Source organism: Prosopis cineraria, unplaced genomic scaffold (assembly GCF_029017545.1).
Source record: "Prosopis cineraria cultivar Desert tree isolate PC_DT_omini unplaced genomic scaffold, ASM2901754v1 PC4, whole genome shotgun sequence".
Taxonomy (NCBI): domain Eukaryota; kingdom Viridiplantae; phylum Streptophyta; class Magnoliopsida; order Fabales; family Fabaceae; genus Prosopis; species Prosopis cineraria.
This window is the reverse complement of record NW_026555335.1, coordinates 41,468,039-41,494,609: the sequence shown is the minus strand read 5'-3', so window position 1 is coordinate 41,494,609 and position 26,571 is coordinate 41,468,039. Positions and strand designations below refer to the sequence as shown.

Here is a 26,571-nt window from a genome sequence, read left to right as displayed (position 1 = left end):
ATTTAATACAAAATGGGTGCGGTTGGGAGCATTCTAACTGTGGAGCAATTATGGAGATCATCTCTTTACTTCAAAGAGAACGGGTTGTCATTGTACGAGTAATTAGCAAGAATGCAAACACTAGTACTGACCATCTCACAAAGATGGGACTTGGTATGATGCCAGGGATCACGTTTATGGTTCACGCACCATACGAGCTGCTTGATGTGTTGTCCAGGGATGTTATGAATGTAATTGAGGATACAGGCCAAGTTGCCTCAGTTCCATCCTTTTATTTGAAGAAAAAAAAAATTGATCTCTCTCATATCTTGAAAGGCATAAAGAATGATGATAAACAAATAATGTAAGGGTTTTTACACATACGTTATGCATTTAACAAGTTATATTAAATAATAATTTACATTTTATTTTCATTTCTATTAAAAATATATGTTAGTCATTTAACCAAAAAAAATTATTTCATTTCAATCTTCTTATCCTACCGTAAAACTTTAGATTGAAATTCTCCTTTTAAAAAAATGACACTTGGTCCAGAGAGGGATAAAATAAAGATGATTTAAAAAAAAAATACGGAGTCTGATTTCAGGGCTAAAAATAAATAAATAACGAATCTTCCATAAACACTGCCTATGGTCTGGCCCAAGAAAATGGATCGGGAAGGCATGGCCCAAAAAAGCAGTGTACACGATAAACGTTGAAAAATAAAAACTTTGGAGATGCGGGGTATCGATCCCCGTACCTCTCGCATGCTAAGCGAGCGCTCTACCATCTGAGCTACATCCCCCGTTCAGCAAGGTCCTATTAATATTTTTATTTATAAAAAATTTGACGCCAGGCCTCAAAACTACCCTTTATAAGAGTTCAAACTTTAAAAAAATTACTTTTTAAAAAAATGCAAACTTTGAAACCCAACCCAGGCAACCCTGATATGCTCTAAAAAGATAGACTCAAGTTCAAGCAACTTTTTAAATCCTTTTTCATTTTAATTTATTTTTTTAAATTGAATGTAAAATTTAAAATATGTGTTTATACTTTAAAAATAGATTTTATTATTTATTTTTAATTTTCTTAATATTATAATTTGTATTTTAAGAAATATAAAATATTATAATTAAAATTTTTAATTCTTAAAAATTTTAAAAAATAAAAAATAATAATAAATAGCTTATGGGCTCAGTTCCAAGCTCTTTAAATAAGAGTCATGCTTCAAAAATTAAATAATTTTTAAAAATTAAACTTAAGGGCTTAGCTCATATCGAATAAGTCCACCCATTTTCTACCTCTAATAATGAAGGACAAAAATAATGTTTAAAAAGTTATAGAAAATGAAATTTTAAATTTCTATATTTTAACTCATTTATTCATAGTTTTTGCAATATTTTTATATTTTAAATTCATTATTAAAATATTAAAAAATAATAGTGTAAGGATTTAAAATATTTAAAAAAATATTAAAATATATAATAAAATATAAATAAAGTATAAAAATTTAAAATTATATTTTATCAAAAAGTTACATTTTGCTCTATAGCGAGCGGAGACCGTACAGGTACTCATGCCAAGATCGTCAACCCGCCGGAAGCAATTGGGATGATAATCCTTATCATTACTTGCGTTGAAGCAGCTTTCTCAAGTGAAATGACACGTTGCACGCACCGAACTATGCATGGATATCACTGGTGTTCTTCACGAAGATAGTCGGATACCCTTTTTTTTTTTTTGGCTGGCATGTCACAAATACCTTTGCTCGTCAGTTATTTAAAAAAAGTATATACTTGCATTATTATTCACTCTTTCGAAGTATAATATAAATTATTATTAATTAATTTTTTTAAAAAAGAGTAAAAATCGTAATTTTTTTTAAATTATAATTTTCAATTATAGTTGTGAGTTTAATTTTTTTTTATTTCTAACTCATAAAATTATATCAACTCATTCATAAACTTAAACTAAATATTCACTTAGTTAAACTCATGAGTTTAACTTTGAGTTTACGATTTTTATATTTCTAACTTACAAAACTATACCAACTAATTTATAAACTTAAACTAAATATAACTTAGTTAAATTTATTAAGCTCATTGATATTTTACGTAATTCAGCCAATTAAGTACATGCTATATAGAATTCAATTCATACAGGTGATATGACCTAGCTCGAGAGAAAAAAAAAAGCTTAAAAAGCAAAAATATAAAAAAAGAAAAATAAAATACTAAAAATAACTTATTCTATTTTGAAACTTTTATGTTTTGTATAATAATCTATCAACGTAAATTGGTTTAATTTTAATAATTTATATTTACAATATATTTAAATTAAATTATAATCATATTTTATATTTTAATTATTTAATTATATATTTTTAATAAATATTTATTATCAAAGATAAACTCTCACATGTTTATGATTTGAGTTTACATTTTTATTATAAATTTATTTAAATTCATGAGTTTGACAACCTTGTTTCTAATTATATTTTTAAGTAAAATAGATATAATATTTAACTTATTTAAAATATCTTCATTAATTAATTAAGTGATATATAATAAAATAAAATTACAATTGAAAAAATATATTTAAACTTTACCTAATGTCTCATATTTTACACTAAACAAGATTTTTAAAATACGCCAAGTGTTGTGGTCGGGGGAATTCAAATAATGCGCCTTGCATGTGTGCGTACATGAATCAAGCATTTCACTGGGCCCTTTGAGCTCAGCCCAATCTGATGTTTCGTGGCTCATATCACTTCCATCTTTGTGGACTTTGTGGACAGTCAGGATCGTTTCCTTCGAAATATTGAAGGTTAAAGATTGATACATCCTAATCAAAACTCACTCGTTAATTAGAAGTCGCCACTTCATTCGTTTCTTAAAAACAGTTTTTTTCTTTTTTGGTATTTTTTTTCATAGTCAGGGATGTTAATGGAGGCTAAACTGACCTAGCTTATCAAATCAAATATATATTTTTTAAAATAATTGTCCCATATTTTGTGCCATTATATTCTAATTCTTTTTTTTTTTTTTGTTGGGACCCTTACCTCCCAATTTCTTGACTGACCCCTATGGATTAGCTGACCGAATATATTAAATGGAAGAATGATGCAAGAGAATGTGTCATTCGCGTCCGTCTACATGGAGATTTTAATTCAAAGAAACTGCAAAACATGCACTGTTTTATCATTCCAGCATAGTCTCTTCCCCTAAAGAACAAGAAGATAAATCAGAGTATAATTTTTAATCTAGCCTATGAATTTGTGCCCATAAGTTTTCCTTAAATTAATCAAGATCCTCCCCTTGTTGATATGTTTGTCCCACTTTAAAAAAGAAAGAAAGAGAGAAAGATCAGGTGACTTTGGCGGCAGTTTGTCGCAATTTTGTGGGGAAATGACAATTAGGAACCCTAAAGTTATTAATTACAATTGTGATATCAAATTATTGAAAGCATGAACCGTGATCCTTACTTAAAATTTTAAAAAATATGAATAGTTTAAAATATTCCTTAAAAGCAATTTTAATAAATTTTTAAGTGACTATTATATATTTACAAATATCCTTAGAAAGTTTCAAAAGTAAATTTTAATTCCTTACTGAAAAATAATATATTCCTAACTATTATTTCTTAGTTTTTTAATTGAGATCAATAATATTCTCATCTTGTGATAATAATTTCAGCAGCATTGTTTCTTTATTTTTCAAATGTTCTACTTATATATTAATAAGCATACAAATTCACAAGTAATTAAGTTTATATTTAAAAGTGATTTTAATAAATTTTTAAGTGACTATTATATATCCACAAGCATTCTTGAAAAATTTTAAAAGTATATTTTAATTTCACATTGGGAAACAATATATTCCCTACTATTGTTCACTGGTTTCCAATTAATATTAATAATATTCCTATTACATAATAGTAATTGCGGCAATGCCATTTCTTTATTTTTTAAGTGGAGGATAATTTTATAAACTTGCCTATATTTTTAATTCAAGGTAAAGAACACGATTCACTATTAAAATTTTAATAATTTAGGGTTCTTAATTGTCATGTTTTCAATTTTATGTGTCCCTTGGAGATGAGATGGAGAAGTGGCCCAATAAATTTAATAAAACCCCGAGACACACGAAAACCTAGGGGCCTTGTTTACAAACTACAAAAGAATAATGGTAGTAGGATTTAGTAAAAAAAACTAGTCTTATATAATGTGTTGAATTAATATTTAATTTTTTATTAAGAAAGTTTTCTAATAGTGCTTTGAATAAGGTTATCTCTAATAAGATATTAAATGTGGGAAACAAAAAAAAATACTGCCAAAAACCAATAAAAAAATTATTTAATTAGTAAGAATTTATCTTATAACACACGAAGACGTGAAATCAAATCTCAAAAATCTTATAAGTAAGTGATTTGTAATTACTTTTACAAGTATTTTTTAAACTTGGAAATATGTTTGGGTCACTATAAGATATTGAAACCCAATTCACCCAAACGTCAGTGTACAAAAAATATTAATTTAATTTTTTAATATTATATGAAAAATACCAATACTTTAATATTTATAATTTAAATTTCATAAAATTACAAGCAATTTATTAAAAATTTATTAAAACTTCAAGTTCACTTTTAAAAATATTGACATTTTAATGTTTACAAGTCAACATTTCAAACTAATAAGTAATTTTTCTTAATATAACTTACACGTTATTTCTTTTAAATTATAATATAAAATATTTTTTAAAAGTTTCATTTGATTCAAAATATAGAACATTAGGTACTCCTTTTGTTTAAAAATATAAAATATTTTTTAAGGAGTTGGATGTTAAAAAATGTAAGGCATTTTTAATCTTTTGAGGTGTAATCATTAACTTTTTTTAAAGTGTCCCTATTGATAATAACTTTATATTTATTTTAGGATGTTTAATAGAGGTAAATATAAAAAGATAAATTTATTTGAAAAGTAGGTAATTACTTTATTGGAGTGAAATTCAATTAAAAATACCTTATATTTTTTAATGGAGGGAGTATGTTATATATATAAATATATATTTTCAATCATACACATACTTTATCCGACTCCATCCAAATACTTAATGAGTGTGTTTTAAATAATTTAAATGTTATATTTACTCTATCTAAGGGTGCAAAATTAGAAAGATATAAATTATTAAAAAAAAAAAGCTTTTAACTAACTTTTTTTAATATAATTTAATTAATAATAACTTATAAATTTTTCAAATGAAATTGTGGTTCAGAGGGAACAAATTATAAGCTAGCTTCCCAAATTTATCAATCATTCTTTAAAATCTACAAATTAATAGCGATAAGTAAAGCTTAGGTTCAACAAGAACTCTATTGTTATGGGATTAGTCCTTTGATTCGTACAGCATTTAGACACTCTTATTACAAGATGTTAAATAAGTTTAATTTGTATGAGAAGAAGGATGCTTAGTTAAGTTAAAGAAAAGCAAAACTTGAGGACAAAGGATAGTTAAAAGAGCTTGGAGAATGTGAGAGTAATATTATTTTGAGAACTCAAGGATTGATTACAAATGAGGAGGCGGTGAGGTATTTATGGACCTCCCCTTGATTTTAAAAAATTCTCATCTCTTTAATGGACAGTAGAGATTAAATTAATTTTACAGTTACAATTGATTCTCTAAAATTTTATTTTAAATATTTACATGAAAGTATCTAGAAATTATCTCAAGACATGTTTGAAATATTTTAGAACATCTTAAAGTATCTTAAAATATTTTAAATATCTCTATATCCTTCCATGAGCTTTTAAAACCTTCTAAATTCTTTTAAATTAATTTAAATATTTTTAAATTGTTCTAAACATTTATAGAATATTGTAAAACATTTTAAATTTCTCTTAAATGTTTTAAAATACTCTCTCCTAAATTAATTCGAGAGCTTTTAGGAAGTTCTAAAATATTCTGAATCACTTTAATCTCATAAAAAGTCACGGATCGTAACACTATGCTGCTGTTGCAAATGTGGATACTAAAGACTATTAAAATCTATAAAAGTAATTCTTTGATTGGTTTTTGATCGATTAATGGTTGACAACAGCAGGTCTAATAATTATTAGTGGCCAGTCAGTAATCAATAGTCACTGACAGTATGACAAAGTGGCAGTATGTTAAACTGTTAATTAAAGATTGAGTCCAAAAGTATTTGTATCATTTCACAATGAAAATTAACTATAATCAAATCTCACGTAATATGAAAAAGTTTTATTTTTTTTAAATTTATGAGATTCATTTATAAATAAATGCTTTAAATAAGTCCCAATCCGTCTGGTTCAAAAAAAAAAAAAAAGGGAGTCCCAAACCGTAATTTCCCGCTTGTTAATTTGGGTGCCACAAAGCGAGTAATCGGCGAGTGTGCGCAGCTCATCCTTTCTATGATTCCCCCTGTTTCTGTCCTCTAGTTATTATCTTCACTTGCATCATTTTACCATTTTGCCCCTACCCTTATCCACCTGCTCCCTCTACTCTACCTATAAATTAAGGAACCCAATTTCTTTTCATTTTTTTCTTTCTTTATTTTCTCTTCACTTTTCACTTCAATTGCCAGATTCATTTTTTAACGGATAAAATTTAATGTTTCATAAAATTATTATTATATTTATTTTTTATAAAATTTTACATTCTAATAATAATTTAATAAAACATCAAATTTCAATCATTTAAAAATAAATCTGACAATTGAGATGAGAAATGGAGAAAAAGTGAAGGAAAAAAAAATAAAGAGAAGTCAAGTCCTAACCTAAGGAATACTTCTTCCACCCATGACATTTATTTTAGAAAAACATTCTTATAATTTTATCAAATTTTTCTTTTAACTTTTATAATTTTTATAATTTTTTTATTTTTTATAATTTTAAAAAGATTGAGTGGTATTTATATTTTAAGTCTATGTAGTTTCAATTTTTTTAATATATAAAGACTAAAAATATTATAAAAATTAAAAATAAAATCTGATAAAATTATGAAAATCGATAATTATATATTTTTTTAATCTCTAGCTATAAAGACCCATACAAATTTTAGATGAAGTTCAAGAAAAAAAATACAAATTTTTAGGTATAATTAATATTTACAAAAAAACCTTCGCAGAAAATATAAATTTTTTACCTTACCCGTGAAATTTTATCAATAAATGCGCTCTGTCTCATCACATTAAGTAGAAGACAAATATTAAAAACTAATTTTTATCTAATACATAAATTTCAATACCTCCTTGATCGGTATATTTTTTAATATTAACTCTGATATATGTTTTTTAACTATCTAACTAGGTTAAATTCTAGTATTATCAAATCTAACAAGAGATAAATCTTTTAAAAATATTTTTCTACATCTACATGAACATGAGATTCTGTACTTAAAAGGTCATAATTTTTTTTACTTAAACCAACACTAGTTGCTAGTCTAATATTTATATCTCTTGGTTATCCCAAAAATATTTTTTTTATTAAAAATAATTTTATTTAAGATACTATTAAATATTAAATGAGAGGATTTTTTGTAACGATGATTTAAATTTCATGAGTGATTAATTCTTTTTGTTAGATTCAAACTTTTTAGCATAATATTGATATTTAAAAACGAAGATAGCGCTACTATTTACTATTCAGATTTCACGGGCAGTGGACTTGAGCCATGACGTATGGATAGGCCCACCTTCATATCACCCTCGTCATTTCTCCTGCTCCCGCCGCCCTTTTCTTACTTTTATCCTTCCATTCCCTTTCTAGTCTCTATATTTAATAGACACATGATGGTTAAACTGTGCCACGTAATAAGGAAATAAAAGAAGGGAGAATCCTATCCAGAGTCTCCAGATGGTGGGGTAAAAAAAATGGCAGTGAGAATTCAGAGTAACTGAAGCTTCAATGATATAGAAGATGAGATTCAACTATTCAATTGCGCATGCTGAGCTTTCTGTTGTTTTGGGCCATCCCTGCCATGTTTCTCATCTAAGAGTCCTGAATGTGATTCTCTCAAAAAAAATTTTACATATCATAAAGTTGTATAAATAAAAATAGTATTCAGTCCTAATTTTATCTAACAATTATACATTTATACTAATGCATGTTTGGTAAATATATAGTAATTTTCAAATTAAAAATATTTTAATGGAAATAATACAATGACTTATCCAAATATTTTATTCCTCCTCCCCCAATGAAGTTTATTTCTCAACAATGGAAAAATAAAAAAAATCATTATAGGTATTCGAATATCGTTTTTGAAATAAATAAAAAAAAATCAAACAACAAAGCAAACACTTTTTTTTTAAAATAATGAGTCCAAAGAAAAAGGGTATCATAGTAAGTAAACGCTTCCTTCACTGTAGGCGTGGCTGTATTATAAAATATAAACCCAGCGAAGTCCCTTTGTCCGGAGAGAAGCCAGAACTTTATTCTTCATCTTCATCCTCACAGCTCCCACGCGCCATTGTTGTTTGCTTCTTCTTCTCCATCCCATCCCTGTCCTCGAGTTTCCCCTTCGCTCTTCTTCTTCTGAGTGATGGGTATGTGCTACCGCTGTTCCCATACCTCCCACATCACTGAAATCATAATCACCAGCTTCTTCCGCCACAAGCCTTAGATCTTCGCGCCCAATTCTACTCTCTTGGATCTTCTTGACCAGCTTTATGGCTGCTTAAGAGCGTCGATCGGAGTCTTCCTCAAATGACGGGTGGGAGGGTGCTCATGGGTTCTCACACTAACGCTTCCAATTTGGGTCTTTTGCTTCAAAATCAAGCCGCTCCTTCCTCTTCTGACTCTCTCGATGCCTTTTTCCTTTCTGGCTCTTCCTCTTCTTTCCTCGGTACTCCCTCTCTCTCTTACCTTTTACTTGCTTCTCTGATCCTTCAACTGTTTTCTTGCTTCTTTATTTTGGTGCTGGATAGGTTTTGGATGATACTGATTTCATTCCAATTATGCTTTATTGGGCATTCCTGATTGCATTTGCCTATTTTGTTGTATTCCGCAAGACTCTCTTTGAAGTTCTAATGTTGTTGTATAGGAAAACCTCTTGAATAGTTAATTTGGCTTGCAAGATCAACTTTACACACTGGAGCATTAATTTAACCGATCGAAGTAAAGATCTAATCCTTAATTTTTATGGGGGCAAATAGGAGTAGAGATTAGCGAGCACTAACCTAATTTCTGATTGGTCAATTTGAGCTCCCAAATATTAAGCAATAACCTGCACGAAACACACTGAAGTCCGGAAGGTATATGAATATCAATTCAAGAATGGATAGGAGATTGGGCGATCATGATATTGATGATCTTTCTAATTTACTATTTTGCATGTTCAGGTTCAAGATCCATGGTGTGCTTTGAAGATGTTAAACGAGGGAAAGTATGTAACCAGTCATTCTTTAGCCCTTTTGATCATGATGAAAATGGAGATGAAGACTTGGATGAATACTTTCATCAACCTGAGAAGAAGAGGCGGCTGACCGCTGACCAAGTCCAGTTTCTTGAGAAAAGCTTTGAGGTAGAGAACAAGCTTGAACCAGAGAGGAAAATTCAGCTAGCCAAGGAGGTTGGCTTGCAGCCTCGGCAAGTTGCCATTTGGTTCCAGAATCGCCGCGCACGATGGAAGACAAAACAGCTGGAGAAGGATTTTGAATCTCTGCGGGCTAGCTATGACGGTCTTAAAGCTGAATATGATGACCTTCTTAAGGAGAAAGATAAATTGAAAGCTGAGGTAAAATCATAATTCTCTCTTGTTGAAAATTGTACAACCTCAGTGCCTTAGGTTACGTTTTGCTGATAAAACTTTTCATGAATCTCAATTCAGGTTGCAAATCTCACAGAGAAGGTGCTTCTCAGAGAGAAACAAATGGGAAACTGCAAGCAGGATGACGCCAGTAAACTCAAAGAACCACAGCAAGAGCAAAAGCCCTTGTTTGACACAACTTCTGATGGCGAAGGCTCCAAAGTCTCTGTTGGGGCTTGCAAACAGGAAGACATAAGTTCTGCCAGGAGTGACATATTTGATGCAGATAGCCCGCATCACACTGATGGAGTTCACTCCGCGCTGCTGGAGCCTGGGGATTCCTCCTATGTATTTGAACCTGATCAGTCAGATCTCTCTCAGGATGAAGAAGATAACTTGAGCAAGAACCTGTTCCCACCATACATATTTCCCAAGCTCGAGGACGTTGATTACTCCGACCCGTGTGAAAGTTCATGTAGTTTTGGATTCCCAGCTGAAGATCATACCATTTGGTCCTGGTCTTACTAGATCTTCTGTCTTGTACATGCAGCTCTGTTTCTTATGTCTTTGCACTCGCTGTTCAGACCTTGTGGTAGATAGATATGAGTAAGGAATAAAATAAGTCTTGAGCGATGGCATCCTAGTCCTGAAATTCGAGGCTGGTCCAGGGTAGAAATGGTGGATTTCCCCCATTTCCTGTAGCCTTTGTCGATGTTGGGGATGTCAATGTAGTATGTATGAAGCTTTTGGTCTTAAATGTAATTAAATAAATGTGTTCTCTTTGAGAATGCTGCCTGTGGGGAGATTGTTTCAGACAGGCTTAGTTTATCAACAAATAAGTGAGTTTCATTCCGGAAGAGAATGCAAATGCATGTTAGGTAAAATCTTTGCCATTGAGAATTCTAGCAGTGAATCAGGTTATGGAACGAAAGACTGGCAACTTTAAATGTCAAAGTATTCTCCAACTTAAAGACATAATATCTGGGGGCCATTATGTTAATATTTTTATCAGGGGAAAAGCATTTTTTTGAAAGAGTTATGTGATTTGTCATTTGTGTGTGATTTCTTTTTACCTTTTATTTTCCCGCCAAGTATGTGATTTCATTATTAGATTAATCTACCAAAATAATGTTTAGTTATATGAAAAAGTAAATTTCGTTTCATAGTATTTTTATTAATTATGTCTCGACTGATCTTTTTTCATTTTAAGAAAACAGCTTCTATAAAATCCTGCGTAAAAGTTCTCTATCATTCGAAGTCTCGAACTGATGAGTTTGTTTTTCGGGGAACAATCGAATTAACAAGGATGATTGACAAAGGCAAAAAACAAAAAAAAAAAAAAAACAACAACAGTAGATAACTGAAAACTATATGACAAATTAATAATAAAAAATTATTAAAGCGTGCATGCTAAATGAAAGATAACGAATTGAATTAACACATGCTTGCAAGTTTATTAATTTATTATGGTAATTCAACCTGCATTAATGTATGATTATTGAACAATTGCAGTTAAGTAGAGGATGTACAGAAATGGAGATTGCCAGGTGGTCAATTATTGACAATTTGACACCAAGCTCACATTGGATTCTTAGACTACACCCACCACATTGGATTTTCATTTTCTACATCATCTTCTCCCCCCCCCCTCTCTCTCTAAAACTCTGTGTATACATATACATATACTCTGTGAGAGAGAGAGAGAGAGAGTTTGAATTTGGAAGGAAGTGTTGCTTCACACTAAGTAACTAATACGTGGCTGAAATGGTACCATCATGCTTAAACAAGTCCATAATTAATCCTAATGACGGTTGAATTTGGATGGTGACGTATTGTTAATATTAACATCTTTTAATTCGTGGCTCAAATTTCATATTTCCTGCCCCTCTTTTCTTCACAGGTTCGACTTTCCTTATCAAGGTTTGTTTGCTGACTTTTTTTAAGGGAAAAAAAAAAATATCCAAGTTGTGCAACTGAGTTTAGCATCCTCTCTCTAAACACACAATGTCACCAATAATAATTGCCTTCAATGGGTTATCATGGACTTGTATGCAAATGTGGCCGAAAAGGAAAATTCTCGTGCACCTCGATAACTTCATATTACTCTTGGATATTTAATAAACCTAGTAACATCATGAATGCTAAAAATTCACTCTTTCCATTCATACACAGCGACTAGCGAAGTCAAGCAAGTGCTAGTGTTCGATTTCTTGCGCTTCTAAACAAGTAATTACCTCATTATTTGTGTTACATGGTGGGTCCAGTGAAATAATAAGCATAAAGAATAAAGCTTTTTTTGGTCAAGAAAGAATAAAAGTTTAAAATACAATAACTTAAAGATTAAGAATTCAATTGAGATAATTATTTTGTATTGATTAATATGAAGACAGTAATATCACCATAACACCGTCGTAAATCAGTAATTTTCAGTCTACACTGAGCTACGCGCGCGCGCACTAACTCCCTCTATTATCAAGTGTGGGAGCAGGTAAAAGGATTCTTTAATATATGATTGGATAAAATAACAAATTTAATTATAAATTATTTTTTAAGCAGCATCTGATAATTTAAATTATTAAATAATATAAAATAAATCATGAATTTTTAAAAATAAAATATCAATATCTTGCCGTTAATTTTAATTTACGAACGTCATGTGAGACCCACAATGATATGTGGCATCACATATTAGCATGATAAAAGTATAAATTTAGTCGTGAACTATTTTTTAAAGAGCGCTAAGTAGCCTATGCTATAAAAAAACAAACCATCCAACACTTTTTTTTTAATTTTGATCAAACACCATTTATTTTCCTACTTATGAGGCCTATAAAGCATTAAGTTCTTCAATCTTCTGACCTTCATTCTCAATTTCAGCTTGAAAAAAAGAGATTCAAAGAGTTCTTATCTTGAAAATATTCACAAAGGCGATGCTAACAAAGTAAAAGAAATAATTTATGGTTAAATTAAGCTAGAATCAATATTCTCTCATGCGTAGTAAAATCAAGCTTCTACTTCATTAACATTGTCTTTGTGAATGTCTTCAAATAAGAACTCATTAAACCTCTTCTTCTGGAGCTTTTGTTGAGAATCAAGATAAAAAAATTGAAGAGATTAATACTTTATAGACCGCATAAGTATAAAAATAAACAGTATTTGATCAAAATTGAAGAGAAAGTGTTGGATGGTTCGTTTTTATATAGTAAAGGCTACCCAACACTTCTCAAAAAATAATTCATGACTAAATTTACACATTTACTATGCTGATGTGTCATACTTATGTCATGCCATGTGTCATTGTGAGTTTTATATAACATCTGTTAGTTGAAATTAATGAGATGGGTTACTGATGCTCCATTTTTAAAAGTTTATAATTTATTTTACACTATCTAATAATTTAAACTATCAAATGCTTATCGAAATATAATTTACCATCAAATTTACTGCTTTATACATATATGATTTGTAGAGAGGAGCATGAGGGTGGAAGTTAGAATATAAAACAAGGTACTCTACTATTGGTAATAGCTCGTGTATATTTTTTGCTTACATATATTATTTTTAGAAGAGATATTCGCATTTAAAATATGATTAGACATGAAATATCAACATTTATTTTTAACAAGAATTCAAATGTTGATGCATCATGCTAGTGAGGCGATAGCAATTGATTGTATATTTAAATGAAAGAAAATGGTAATAAGAAAAGAGTGATGATGGAAGGATGTGGGAGCATGAGGGAGTGCGTGGCAGGAAAGAGGGTGGGCCATTGAGAAGGTGACATGTGGGGACTGTGTTCTGTAAGCACATTGCCTAGGAAAGCGGTCAATCGCCGCGACGCCATCCGATGACGAGTGAAGTGTAGGGCTGAGATGGGAGGACGTCGCCCTCAGTCCCTGGGAGAGCGTTTTTGGTGGAGGTGTGGTCAAACAAAAACGAGAAAACATAGGGTGAGGAGGGAGGCAGCCACAGGAATCTCAACACTACGTGTGCGGAGCGGGCCCCACCGACAGCGACGTCTGGGGAGTATCGTGGCGTCTTTTCTTTGCCCTCATTGGCTGGGGGCCATCCCGTCAATTCCTCCCCAATTTCTCTATCCTCCACACAACCCCCGGGAGCGCATCTCTCCCCTTCTTTTTCCCTCTTCTCTCTCCATTTTTAAATCATGATTATTCATTAAATTTATTATTAAAATAAATTTATTTAATAAAACAAAATTAATATTCCCCCATCTTTTTTATAAGTCATTTCTACCAACCCTATTAATAGGGCTTCACAAAAGACAGAACGACACTGAATTTCATCCTAACCCAAAGTTTGATCTCTTTCATAAAAAGAATTAAGTTAGGCAATCCGTAGTTCGATCTTGTCTAGTGATAACCCAAAATTAACAAGATCAGACTTGGTCCATAGGATTAAAAGACTGGTCCTGTCAGTACAGTACTCACTTAACTTTTTTTTCTTTTTATTCTATGAGAGGCAATAATTCATTTCAACATAATAAACTTAATTAAGATAGTAAAAATATGTATAATAATAATAAATTCATAATAATTTTCAACAATAAGAAAAAATATTTCTATTATAGTCTAAATGATTTAAATTTATAGCTTTACTAAAACCAGCACTCAATAAAATTTAACAACATTACATTACAACAACAATTTAAAAATAAATTCAATAAATCTTCATACAATTATCTCTTTAGCATCAATTACACTTCAAAAATTTATCAAAAATAAATTAATTATAATTATAATAAAAAAAATTAATAGGAATGGATTAGATCAAGTGGTCTGGATGCCTAGTCTCTTGTCTAGTCCAACCTGAAAAAATAGTCTGGTCTTTTCAATCTTTTTGATCCTGAAGGACCAGTGTCTATGCGGACCGAATAAGAGTGAGACCATCTCGAATTGGACTAAAAAACTTTTACACAGTCCTACCTATTAATATCAATATAAAAAATATAAAAAATAAAAATATTTAGAAATTTAAATGTTCCCACAAATTCAAAGAGATCTCATATAATTTTTTTATAAAAAATAATTTCAAAAATGTTATTAAAAGGCTGCATTTGTTACTCCTCCTTGTACATTATTTCCTATCTGAAAATTTTCTTCATGTTTTTTATAATATGGTTTTCAAGAAAACACCTTTCACATATCAAATTATTCTCTTTTAAATTTGCAAACAAAATTAAAAAGTAATTTATTTTTAAAACATTCTCTTTCATTTAAATATAAGTAATATTTAAAAAATATAATTAACATCTACCAAGTATTTTATATTAAGGGATATATATATATGTACACACACACACATTTCTAAAATACTTTCACGCTACTGAAAAAGTTGTTAAAATTAATTAAGAATCTTGAATGTTTTTACAAAAAATAGAATTTTCAAATTACATTTAATTAAAATTAACTTTACTTGTAAATCTTAAAAGCAAACATATATTCAGATGAACGAATTGAATATGTGAGATTTTTTTTTTTTGGAAATAACTCATTAATACGTCAACAAATTGCATAAGATGTCATACACTAAGGACTAAAAGGTGTTTCCTCTTGATATGCCTCATATATTACTTATCAGTTATCAACAAGCGTAACATGGTATATCATATATCATCATATTATTCATATCACGGGCCGAGAACTTGGGGTCAATCTCGCATTGGGATAGGATGGTTAATTACTTGTTAAGTCACAAGGCATCTCGGAGGAGAAGGCGAAAGAGATAAGAATGGGAGAAGGGAGGGCGCGTCCCATCCTAAGGAGAAGATGACACCCACAATCCGACGCAACACGCGTTCCTTCGCTTTCCTTGGTCCCCCACTAGCCTCCCCCACCTCTCTCCCTCCCTCTCTCTCTCTCTCTCTCTCTATTTATACTCACTTTTTTTTTGGCCAACTTTTTATACTCAAACTTATTTATTTATTTTTATTTATTTATAAATTATTTTCAATCTATTTTATAAAATAAAAAATTATTAACTCAATCTTAAAATTAAACAAGTTTTCGTTTTCATTTCTACTATTAATAAAGATAAAAATTTATTTTTATTTATTTTTTTATCATTTAATAAAGGTAAAAAAGTAAAGATGAATATGAAAAATAATGTAATACTTATAAATAGGATTAAAATTTAAATTCTCTTTCTGCCATATAAATAGAATCAAAGGAGTATATTATAAGAAACTTTCAATTACCTTACTGGAATAAAAAAAAGTGGTTAAATTACTAATTTTGTCTAAATATAAAATAAAATTTTAATTTTACTTTTATTTAAATAAAAATTTTTAAAATTTGTGTTGAACACTCTCTTATAGTTAATAAATTTAAATAAAATATAATATTATAAAAATATAATTAATATTTTTTTTCCAAATGCCTTATATTAAAAATCAAATTTTTTTTTAAAACGACGGAAATACGAAGGAGTATATGCATTTGCATACACTATATATCATTGCCCTTTCCTTCCTTTCTTTTCTTCAACTTGTATTCTCTTAAAACAAATTATAAAAATATATTTTAATGCGGAAAATTTTAAAGAGATATTAACCATAGTATATATAGGTTAAAGTTTATTTTTATTCTTAATTTTTTTTTGGAGAAGTGCTAGGTATTTTATACTAATAAATGGAGCAAGTTTTCCCTCAACCATTTTTTTGATGAGCTAAAAAATTTTTCATTAGTCACCAGTTAACTTTGTTGTTTTTTTTTTTTACTCTAATGTAGCCTACATGTGGAGCCCACGTGCACGTTATTGCACGTAAGACTTTAACCACATTTTTTAGTGTAATTTGTTATTGAATCCTTTTTTCAAGAGCTTTGAGCAGCTTAGAGTTTTGTTAAAAAAATAAATAAATATGATTAATATTTTAATAATTAATTTAATTATTATTTTTTAAATATTCATCCAAAATTTATAGATTATTTTTAAATATTAATAACTCGAACTAGTATTTCATAAATTTATAGGTGACTAAAAATTTTTTATATATTGATTAGATTCCATAAACTTTTTAAGTTCTTCTCTATAATTTTTTAACAATTTTTTTTTCAAAATATTGTACTATCCAAATTTAATGTAAGAAACAAAGGTTCTCCACAAGCACATTATTATGCCCATGCTAATCCTTTGAATAATTGAACAGCATACGAACTTGATGTCTTGCAAGGCATCAAAGGATTGAGGGGCAACATTCATGTACAGAAGACCTGAACAAAGAATTAAGTAGGAAGGGAATTGCCTTTGGTGAACTTGGAGGTCATTAGGGAGGAGGTGAGAGAACTGTATGGGCCAGGCTTAAGGCCCCTACCAGTGCTAGCGTTTTACAACCCATATCCAGAGTACATTGATTAAGAAAATCCTTTCTAAGAGGGTTCCATGTCTCGTAGTTCAAGCTGTTTTCTAGAGAGGACAATGCGTCTACACTGGAACACATAGTAAGATTAATGTTCCAGTGTAGGGAACTCAGCCATTCGGGCAATGTGAAGTTAAGGTTATTTCCTAGCTCACTTATAGGATCGACATTCTCATGGTATGCTAGACTTTCTAAAATCTCGATATATGATTGGATGAAAATGCAAGGGAAATTTCATGAGCAATTCCACATGATAGAACTAGAAGTTTATATATCAAAACTTTACAGAACTATTATATACCTTGGAGAAAGTTCAGAGAGATTTTTGAACAAATTCAAGAAACTTTATAGTTATTGTAAGTTATAGTTACCTGAAACTAAGTATTTCAAAATGTTGCAGTAAGGTTTGGAGTTTGAGCTCTGGAAGAAATTCCAAAGCATGGAGTTTTGAGCTCTATTTTAGCTCACCACCAAGGTGACAGAGTATGAAGAGCTCCTTATCAAAGAGAACCAAAGAGAGGGCGTGATAATAGGCACATACTTTATGGAAGCACTAGACATGTAGCAATGGTAGACTTCATAAGGGATGGTAAAATGCAATCACATGTCCCCTCTTGGCTCCCATGGCCAAGGGGAATAATGTAACATCTTATATTTAAAATTTTTGGATCAAATGAACTACTTGAGATTAATTAGATAAAATTGAGTATAAGTTAGTGTGAGATAGTTAAAAATGGCTAATAGGCCTATTTCATTTAATTACAACCTTTGGATCAAGTTTGCAAATGTTTTAGGCCGCTTGGACCTAAAATGAGGAAATTTAGGCTTGCCATCTATTGTAGCGGATAATAAAAAAATTTTAAATGACAAGTTTACATTCACAAGTTGCAAATAGTGAAAGACAAAGAAAGATTGAGAGAGTGATGGAGGGATCGATTTGTCAACTAGGGTTTCAACTATAAGACATCTTAGAGGCATTTTGACCTTGTTTTCACCTAAGCATGCCTCTCATACTCTTCTCTCTTCCTTCTGCATGTCTTGAAAGAAAGATTTAAGATTTTAAGATGCTGATTTTAGGATTTAAGGTTATGGATTAGAATTTTTTGATTTAAATAGGACTAATGTAAGTTGTTTAAATATTCTATATCTAGTTTAGGAGTTTTTATAAGGTTATAAAATTAGGTCATCTATTTTCCAAAAAGCGAACCAACATACATACATACATACATACATACATATATATATTGGGAAGCAAACTTTTTGATATACGTACCTTATAAATAGTGTTATAATTTCAAATATTGCATGTTCGAGGGCAAAGGAAGGAGCACTCGCGCCAATGCTGCCTGAATTAGTTTCATTTATTTGTCTATTTTTTTTCCCCCTAATGATGACATGTGGAGTTAGGCGAAATCTCCCCTCAGCGTTAAAAAACTTATATGATATAAGATTTTGATATTTTAGCCATGAGTGAGTTTCAAAATTGTAAACCCATCAACCTGGATCAATTCATTATACTCACATCTTTGTTTTCTAATATTAATTTGCATGTTCCAATTTAATTCTACCATACGTCCATACTCCTTACATTTGTTATTTTAATTATTTATTTTATTTACATTTCACCATTTATCCAATTTTTCCAAGCCCAACGCTTAATTTATTTCCATTCTCTTGGCAAGTTGATAGAGAAAATGAAATATTTTGGTCATCTGGATAGATTTATAAAATTAAATCAATCGTCCGCATGACATCAGCAAAAATAAAGACAAGCATCTTGGCTGAAGTTGTTTGATTGTTCTTTAATAAAAAAAAAAAAAAAAAAAAGAAACTAAAAAAAGAGAAGTTTAAGGAAGCCCATTTAGAAAGAAGGCATCTAGCAAATAGCTGTCTCTTAGGGAAGAAAGAAATAGAAATCACTCGAGAAAATAGAGCCTTATGAATGAATCAGCGGCTCTCTTAGAATGCGACCCTAGTGGAGATATTAATAAAACTCAAGTATCAACCAACCACTTCTCCAATAGTATAATAGAATCACAAGTCCATTTCACACATGAAGAAGAAGAAGTGTGAGGGATTGGTGTTCAATTGAGATTCCACTCTAACATGTGTCTGACATCACATCTTCATTGGGCAAACATTACAAATATCATAACCTCCATTCTACACCAACCACCCATTTTTTTAAAAAAAATCTCATATTTAATTTAATTTAATGCCTATTGACAGCAAACCCAATAAATAATAAAGGTCGCTAAAGGGTGCCTCGACTTTTAGGAAACCATATCTTAACTGCTACTCTTTTAATGCCTTCTCGTGCTGCATTCACTTTATCATAACACTCGTGGGTGCTCTTACTATTCCGAAGACTTTTACATACATTTGTTTAATATTCTAAAACATTTTGACACAAATATATGAAATGTGTGTTCTTCAAGCTGAATTGCGAAATTGAGCTTCATATCCATTTCACATATTTACAGCAAACAATGATGACTATGTAACCTATATGGAAAAATTGAGTAAATTATTTTGACATATCTTAAATGTTATTGAAATTATACATATTTTTCTATTTTATTTTCAAAAGGGGCGCATGTTAATTGCATAAACAGATACCTTAAATTTTTACTATATTTTTCCCCAAATAAGCCTGCTCAATTCCAATAAAATTTAAAGGAAATTTGGGTAACTTACCCTTCATTTTATAAAGATCTATCTGACACTTTAAAATAGGAGGAATATCTTGTTATATATATATATATATATATATAATTTATTAAATATCGTGGGTTGGTGAAGAATCAGAAGAAGATAGTGGAAAGAGTAGAGGTTGACATGTGGCATTGGATGATGTAAGAAGGCATGAATAATCAACATTGATTATAACGGGCATTAACCTTTACTTATGACTGAGACTGACTATTCACTCTCTCTCATGTTTCATGTGTCTCCTGTACAGTAACACTAATGCTAATTCTTCCTCTTCTATTCGATTTTTAGTGCCTTGGGAATCCTCCTCCCCCACCACCTTCTCTCATCCATTTCGGCCTTTTAAATTATACTAGTATTCTCTTAATCTCTTCCCTTTTCTTCGTTCTCTTCCCTTCTTAAACCATTGAACTTATAGTATTATATCCACTACTTTACTTTTTCAAACAAAGAAGAAAAGTTTTTATGTGGGTTTCAAATAGACAAGAAATCAGAGTAATTTCAACAAAATTTTAAAATTTTGCATAATTGATTTTTTACTTTTAATAGAAATTTGTGTGGATTTTAAACTTAAAAAAATTCATATAATTTCAACGGAACTCGAGAGATATCCATATAATCTCCTCTATTTATTATAAAGATTATGTTCCCCACAACCCCTTCTCGCCACCAAAATTAGGGTTACTCGTCCACTAAGGATATCCACTCATGCTAGTCTAGCCATGCTGAACCATTGACTAACATCCAGGAAAAAGTAATGCTGTTCTATGTTGCTGTCGATTACAGAGAGTTTGACTATCGAATAATAATCCACTTTTGTTCTTGAGATGTTGAATTGGACACCTCAAGTCAATCGCGTTTGTCAACCCAAGTGGGGAAAAGCTAATGGAATTGCATACAGCATATACACTCTTTAGCAGCCATTATTATTGTCTTGTGGTCGTTTGGGTCCAATTATTTCAATGAACAACATTACAAACACTAATACAGTATTTGCTGCAGCATCAGGTCAGTCAAACTGTCCATAATGCTGATACTTTACATCATCCTCCTATCAATCTATCTATTTTCATTAGAACCTTGCTTTCTCCAAGAAATGCAATTTTTTTGTTTTATTTTTTTTCTTTTTGTACAAAAGAGTTTCACCAGAACCCATAACCCGTAAGAAAGACAATGTTTATTGTGATTTGGGCTCTGTACCTCACTACTTACACTCGTGATCAAGGAACGGTCTCCATCTCCCTTCAAAGTACATTTTGAAAGAAATGATGAGGCAGGAGATCCTGTTGCCTTAGGAGAGATGTATGGTTTGGAATGGACAGAGGTCAAAATTTGAGGTTGTCCTTCAGGTATAGCACCACCTCTTGCTGAACCACAGTTAAAAACTTTCCTCAGCTAACCCCATAGATAGAATCCAACATTTTAATGAAAAAATGACAATGCATTGCAATTTGGTTGCATTGAGGGAACATATTTCGTTTCTTATGCACAATACAAACATAAAATATTATCTTTATAAAAGTTTAGTCAACTTTTTAAAGACATTACGTTCACTGGTCCTGGACGGGAGGAAGTGTCGTCGTTGTGTTGTTGTTGTTATATAAGCAAAAGTAGAAATATCCTTAAATTACCAGACAAGAGAAATGACATGACATGACATGACATGATAGAATACTTACTATCAAAGCGAGCAGAAGACATCCAGCGGCTCCAGGAAACAGAGCATACCAGAAATTCAAGTAATGCAGATTAACTCCATCAATGAACAACAGTGGAAGGCTGGCAGCTACACAAATATTTTGAGACTGAAAATAAGGTTGGATGCGAAATAGGAGAATGTGGAGGTTGAGGAAGAAAGAAGAACAAAACGTACCAGGGGGGTGAATGGCTCGAGTGTAGATCATGTATGCTATGCAACCTGCAAGGCCTACACTCCTGGCTAGCCATCCTGGCCCAAACATTGTGAACGCCACTACACCTATGGCTGCACAACCTATCTGGGCCATGAACATGTTGTACTTCTGCATCACCATTAACCCTATACTATATTAATATATCAGAGACCATGGAGAAGAACAAAGACCGAATAAAACCCATCAAATTGCGTTTTAATTCCGGCTAAAAAGACCGGTTTTGACTTTTGAAAAGCGAACACCTTAGAGGTTTAGTTCCAGAGGAGTGCGATTGCCTTTGCTGGGCCTTTTCCCTTTTGGGGTCAACAAGTAAGTCCAAGTCCACATACGATGTTGTTCAGAAATGGTCTTCTTGGGCAACTACTGTTCTTATGGGTTACGTTTGTCCAGAAGAAAATAACTAGGTGGAACCAAAATAGTGATAAATAGACATATTTTCTTGCACGCTAGAGATGAGTAGGTATTATTAGTGGCAAATAAATAGTACAATTTTATATGATATATTAATTAACGGGATGAGCCTCTGACTATGAGGCTAGAATGTTACAGTAATTGTTGGAATATGTATTTATAAATTAACATTAATTAATAAGCGTAAACAAATTGATTTTTATGATCCTGTGTGGACCGTAATAATCAGACCACACAAGTGAGTCCATTGGACAGAGACTCAACCTACAATCCAGTAACTGTCAGTTATTTTCTATCAAACACACGATACATTTTCTTCTACTCCATTATCTCTGTATTCTCTAAAAACTATGAGGTTCAGTGGGTTGTGCGTTTATCTACACTTGAGGTGATCAAGGTATTTCTAGTAAGCGGTTATGAATTCTTCAGGTACGCACATTTTACTTTATTTTATCTTATTAGATCATATAAAAATTGACATATTAGAATTAATTTGATTAAAATGATTTTATTAGGATAGAAAATTGATAACAATTTTAGTTTTTATTCTATATCTGCACGTGCTGCAAAATAGCACTAGCACGTTTCCCTAGATTTATCATTTGACCAGAAAAAGAAAAAGAAAGGACTTAACAAGTTCCAGTTAAGTGGGTCAATTAAGCGTGTGACTCTAATCTGTGTGTTAAGTGTATAAATGTATACTCCCACGCCTTGAGCGCAGTATTTTTGGAGTGGAAGCGCCTTCCAATAGAATTTTTTGTCCCCTCCAAAGTGAGATTCCAGATTCCCCAGCTATGGGATAAGACTAATGTTATTGTGTGACAGAGTATTCGAGTATGATGTTATGAGATGCTACCATACAGTAGAAATGCCGATTCTCATCTCTAAGATTTGTTTTCTTTATCCATCTTAACTCTAAAAAGTGAAAAGTCAAGCAAGAATACGAGAAAGAGAGTACCCTAGCAGCGGGGGTGGAGGGTGTGGCGAAGAGAACAGCGGAAACAGCACCCAATGGAGCAACCGTCATAGAAAGGCCTTTGGGCGCCAAAATCTGATCCATCTTTCCCAATAAAGCCATTGCTGCAAATGCCCCTGTTCATCCATCAAAAGTTAGATCACAGAACGAATTACGAATCAAAGCAAAAAGAAATGGGAACAAGACCTGCAGAGGGCCAAACAATGTCGCTGAGGGAAGGGGCTGAAGAGCCTTTGGCTGGCTTCCAATCGTCCCACACGGAGGGAGAAGCCACGTCGCTTGAGGCCACAATCCTCAATCCTCTTCGTCTTCGTGTCAATTTGACGGAGTGTTCCAGAATGACCTCCTTGTGTTTGACGAAATGCAGAGCCGCACAAGACGGGATTCGGAATGCCATCATCCTATAGCCGATCCCGCTGCTTCCCCAGTCTCTCACTCCCACATTCATCTCTCTCTCTCTCTCTCTCTCTCTCTCTCTCTCTCTCTCTCTCTCTCTCGTGTATGTTGTGGAAGACTGGAATTGCGCGAGGGGACCAATGAGAGAAGGAAGGGACAGTCCCCAGAAGAAAGGTGTGAGCCTTTGGGAATGCCAAAAGGTCGCCGCCAGCCCCCAAAAACTATACTGCCTGTGGTTTTCTGACATTCCTCAATAATATTTTATCCGTCTCATTAAAATTTTATCTCTAGTATTAGAAAAACATTTTATCCGCTTCTCAATTTTATGACTGTTGTTTGATTATTTTAAAAAATAATTATTTTTTAAAGTAAATATTTTGTGTCTGTTGATGGACTTTGGGTTCAACGTTGACTTTGCCCCCCACAGTGGTTATCTTTTCAGTGCTCAATGAGATCATGTTTGTCTCACATGGTATTGAGTAATTTATTTAAAAAAAATTTGATGAGAGACTCTTAACTCAGCATAATAAAAACAACAACTTCAAAATTTTTAAAATTTTACTACAAGATCCGACACCAAATTTCTTTTACATTTGTGACAAAAATAATTAAATTATTTTCATTTAAATGAACAATATAAATAATTTATTTATTTTTATATTGTATGTTATTCATTTATTTATGAAATGCTGATATTTTTTTATTTTACTTATTTATAGTCCTACATTCACTTGATTTCATCCTAAGGGTCATGAACAAATGAAGTAAGAAAATAAATAGTATTTTATAATTAATAAATAACATGCAATATGAGAACGAACAAGTCGTTTTATCATAAAACAAATGCTTAAAATGAAATCAATGAAACTAGGGCTATAAACAAATAATATTAGATAATTAACAACATTTCATAAGTAAATGAATAATATATAATATGAGAACAAACAAGTTATTTATATTATTCATTTAAATAAGGACAATTTTATTATTTCCGTCATAAATTTAAAAAAAAATTGTACAGATCTGTCGATAAAACTTCAAAAATTTTAGGATCTTTTTTTTAATTATGTTTGGTTAAGGGTCCACCTAAAATTTTCCCATTTATTTATTAGCTGTGCAAAGAGTTCAACAAAAAGATCCCTATTATGTTGAATTTTTTTTTAGTGTGATTTTTTATGATTAAATTACTGAAGAATGATATCCTTCCAAGGGGAATGATATATGGACCATTCATCGAATGATAGCGGAAAGCTTCCGCTTTTATGATGAGGTCAAGTATCATTAAGTAACAGAATTTAGTTTGGATTTCAGGTTAGATTCAGATGGAAGAAAATCATCCTTTGATTTTCACCTTTTAAAAAATAAAAAAGAATACAATTTGAAAAGATTTTTAGGGCTTGTTTGTTGAAATTGTTTTTATATTTTATTTTTTAAAAACAAAAAAATGATCTCAGAACGGTTTTTATTTTTTAAGTATTGTAAATTACTTTAATTATGACCAACCATACAACTTCTATCAACTAATTTTTTTAATTCCAGAGCAAATAGATTTTCTTTTTATTTTGTTTTTAAAAAAACAATTTTAAAAAATTGATTTACAAAATAATTTTTAAAAAAACTGGAAGTAAAACCAAACAAGATGTGGAAGCTGGTTCTTAGACTAATTTTGTGATGGCCAGAACCCAGAAGACAAGCTTATGATAGAAGGAAGGACAAGTTAAAACGTGGACCGCATCAATCCATTCCACACGTAGTAGAAAGGAATGGCTAGAAATAAGCTAAAGCTGGCATCACTAAAGGAAACAGCAAACGAAAATCCAAAGAGGGCATGTTTATAGCATGTGCTTTTCAGTTTCATTATTAAATCAAATCATTACTTGAATATATATATATATATATATATATATATAAGCATTTGGCTGACATGGAATGCGGGTCATTCCTGAGAACAATGATATGCAAAATTATAAATATATATATATATATATATATAAGCATTTGGCTGACATGGAATGCGGGTCATTCCTGAGAACAATGATATGCAAAATTATAATACACTGATTTTTTTCCCCATTTATCTTTTCCTTCACTGTCTTTCTACCACACATATTAACTATTAGATTAAATTTTGAATCATTTAGATTCAGTATTTTTAAAGTAATTATTGATATGCAAAATTATGAAAAATGAATGAGTCTTAATGAATAATTGTTAGATTAAATTTGACAGTTTTTCCCAACTTATCTGACCCTTCTCATGAGAAAAGGGAATTCAGTTTCATGAATCACTAACAAACAATATACAACATCAAACCAACTCACACATCCACCTACCTAACCTATCTTCCACCCAATTTTCGAGCCTACACTATTGGGAATATAATCCACAACCCCTTGTATTAAGGGGAAAGGCTCTTGTCATTAAACTTAAACTAAATGGTTTTTGGAAGCTAAAAATGGACTATTGAGTGATCTCGTGGATACTTGAAGAGACATTAATACTAAAGAAAACTCTATTTTTTTTAAGTGTAAATCAGAGTTAGCAAACAATGAAGTATTAGAATATATAAAAAAGTCTCACCTTAATTAATTAAAGAAACAATTAAAGCTATATAATTTTAAAGTAAGTTAGATTGATTTAAACTATCTTGGTAAGATGCCTATTTTTTATAAATTTAATATGATATAAGAATCATTTTATTTGGAAGGTGAAGAAAGAAAAGACAGAAAAGAGAATAACAAAGTGAGGAAGAGAGAGAGGAAAAAACAAAAAATGAAAATTGTGGACCTCAACATCCACTCGAATGTCTTTTTTTTTTTATAAAAGAAAGCCCACCCTTCTACTATTCGAGCCCTTTTATAATATGTTTTGTCTCATTGAATTGACAAGGGAAATAAAATCAAAAATAAAATCTTAATTTAAACATATTTGATTTATAGGAGTTATAATTTTTAAGAATTTTAATTCTATAAATAATGTTAGAAAATTTAATTTCATTATATTGATCATAGAATTACTTCAATCCTTTTAAATTTATTTTGT

The 26,571-nt window shown here is 30.9% G+C and overlaps 2 protein-coding genes and 1 non-coding gene across 4 annotated transcripts; 1 reads left to right on the top strand and 2 right to left on the bottom strand.

Annotated features, from left to right (window-relative positions):
• Positions 1 to 711: 711 nt before the first annotated feature.
• On the bottom strand, positions 712 to 784 carry TRNAA-AGC (transfer RNA alanine (anticodon AGC)). Its single transcript has one exon. It is a non-coding gene; the product is annotated as a tRNA-Ala (tRNA).
• Positions 785 to 8,393: 7,609 nt separating this feature from the next.
• On the top strand, positions 8,394 to 10,630 carry LOC129310062 (homeobox-leucine zipper protein HAT5-like). Its single transcript, XM_054951898.1, has 3 exons — positions 8,394 to 8,843; positions 9,340 to 9,734; positions 9,828 to 10,630. Exons 1-3 carry the CDS (start codon positions 8,705 to 8,707, stop codon positions 10,272 to 10,274), a joined length of 981 nt encoding a protein of 326 aa, XP_054807873.1. The 5' UTR covers positions 8,394 to 8,704; the 3' UTR covers positions 10,275 to 10,630.
• Positions 10,631 to 20,738: 10,108 nt separating this feature from the next.
• LOC129308234 (uncharacterized) lies at positions 20,739 to 23,733 on the bottom strand. 2 transcript variants are annotated; one of them, XM_054949292.1, is made up of 5 exons: positions 23,320 to 23,644; positions 23,116 to 23,249; positions 21,707 to 21,854; positions 21,513 to 21,619; positions 20,739 to 21,200 (listed from the first exon to the last, which is right to left on the bottom strand). In XM_054949292.1, exons 1-5 carry the CDS (start codon positions 23,579 to 23,581, stop codon positions 21,159 to 21,161), a joined length of 693 nt encoding a protein of 230 aa, XP_054805267.1. In that variant the 5' UTR covers positions 23,582 to 23,644; the 3' UTR covers positions 20,739 to 21,158. The 2 variants fall into 2 exon arrangements, with proteins under 2 accessions (XP_054805267.1, XP_054805268.1); XM_054949293.1 differs by lacking the exons at positions 20,739 to 21,200; positions 21,513 to 21,619; positions 21,707 to 21,854 and adding an exon at positions 21,884 to 22,949 and having other exon boundaries at positions 23,320 to 23,733.
• Positions 23,734 to 26,571: the final 2,838 nt, after the last annotated feature.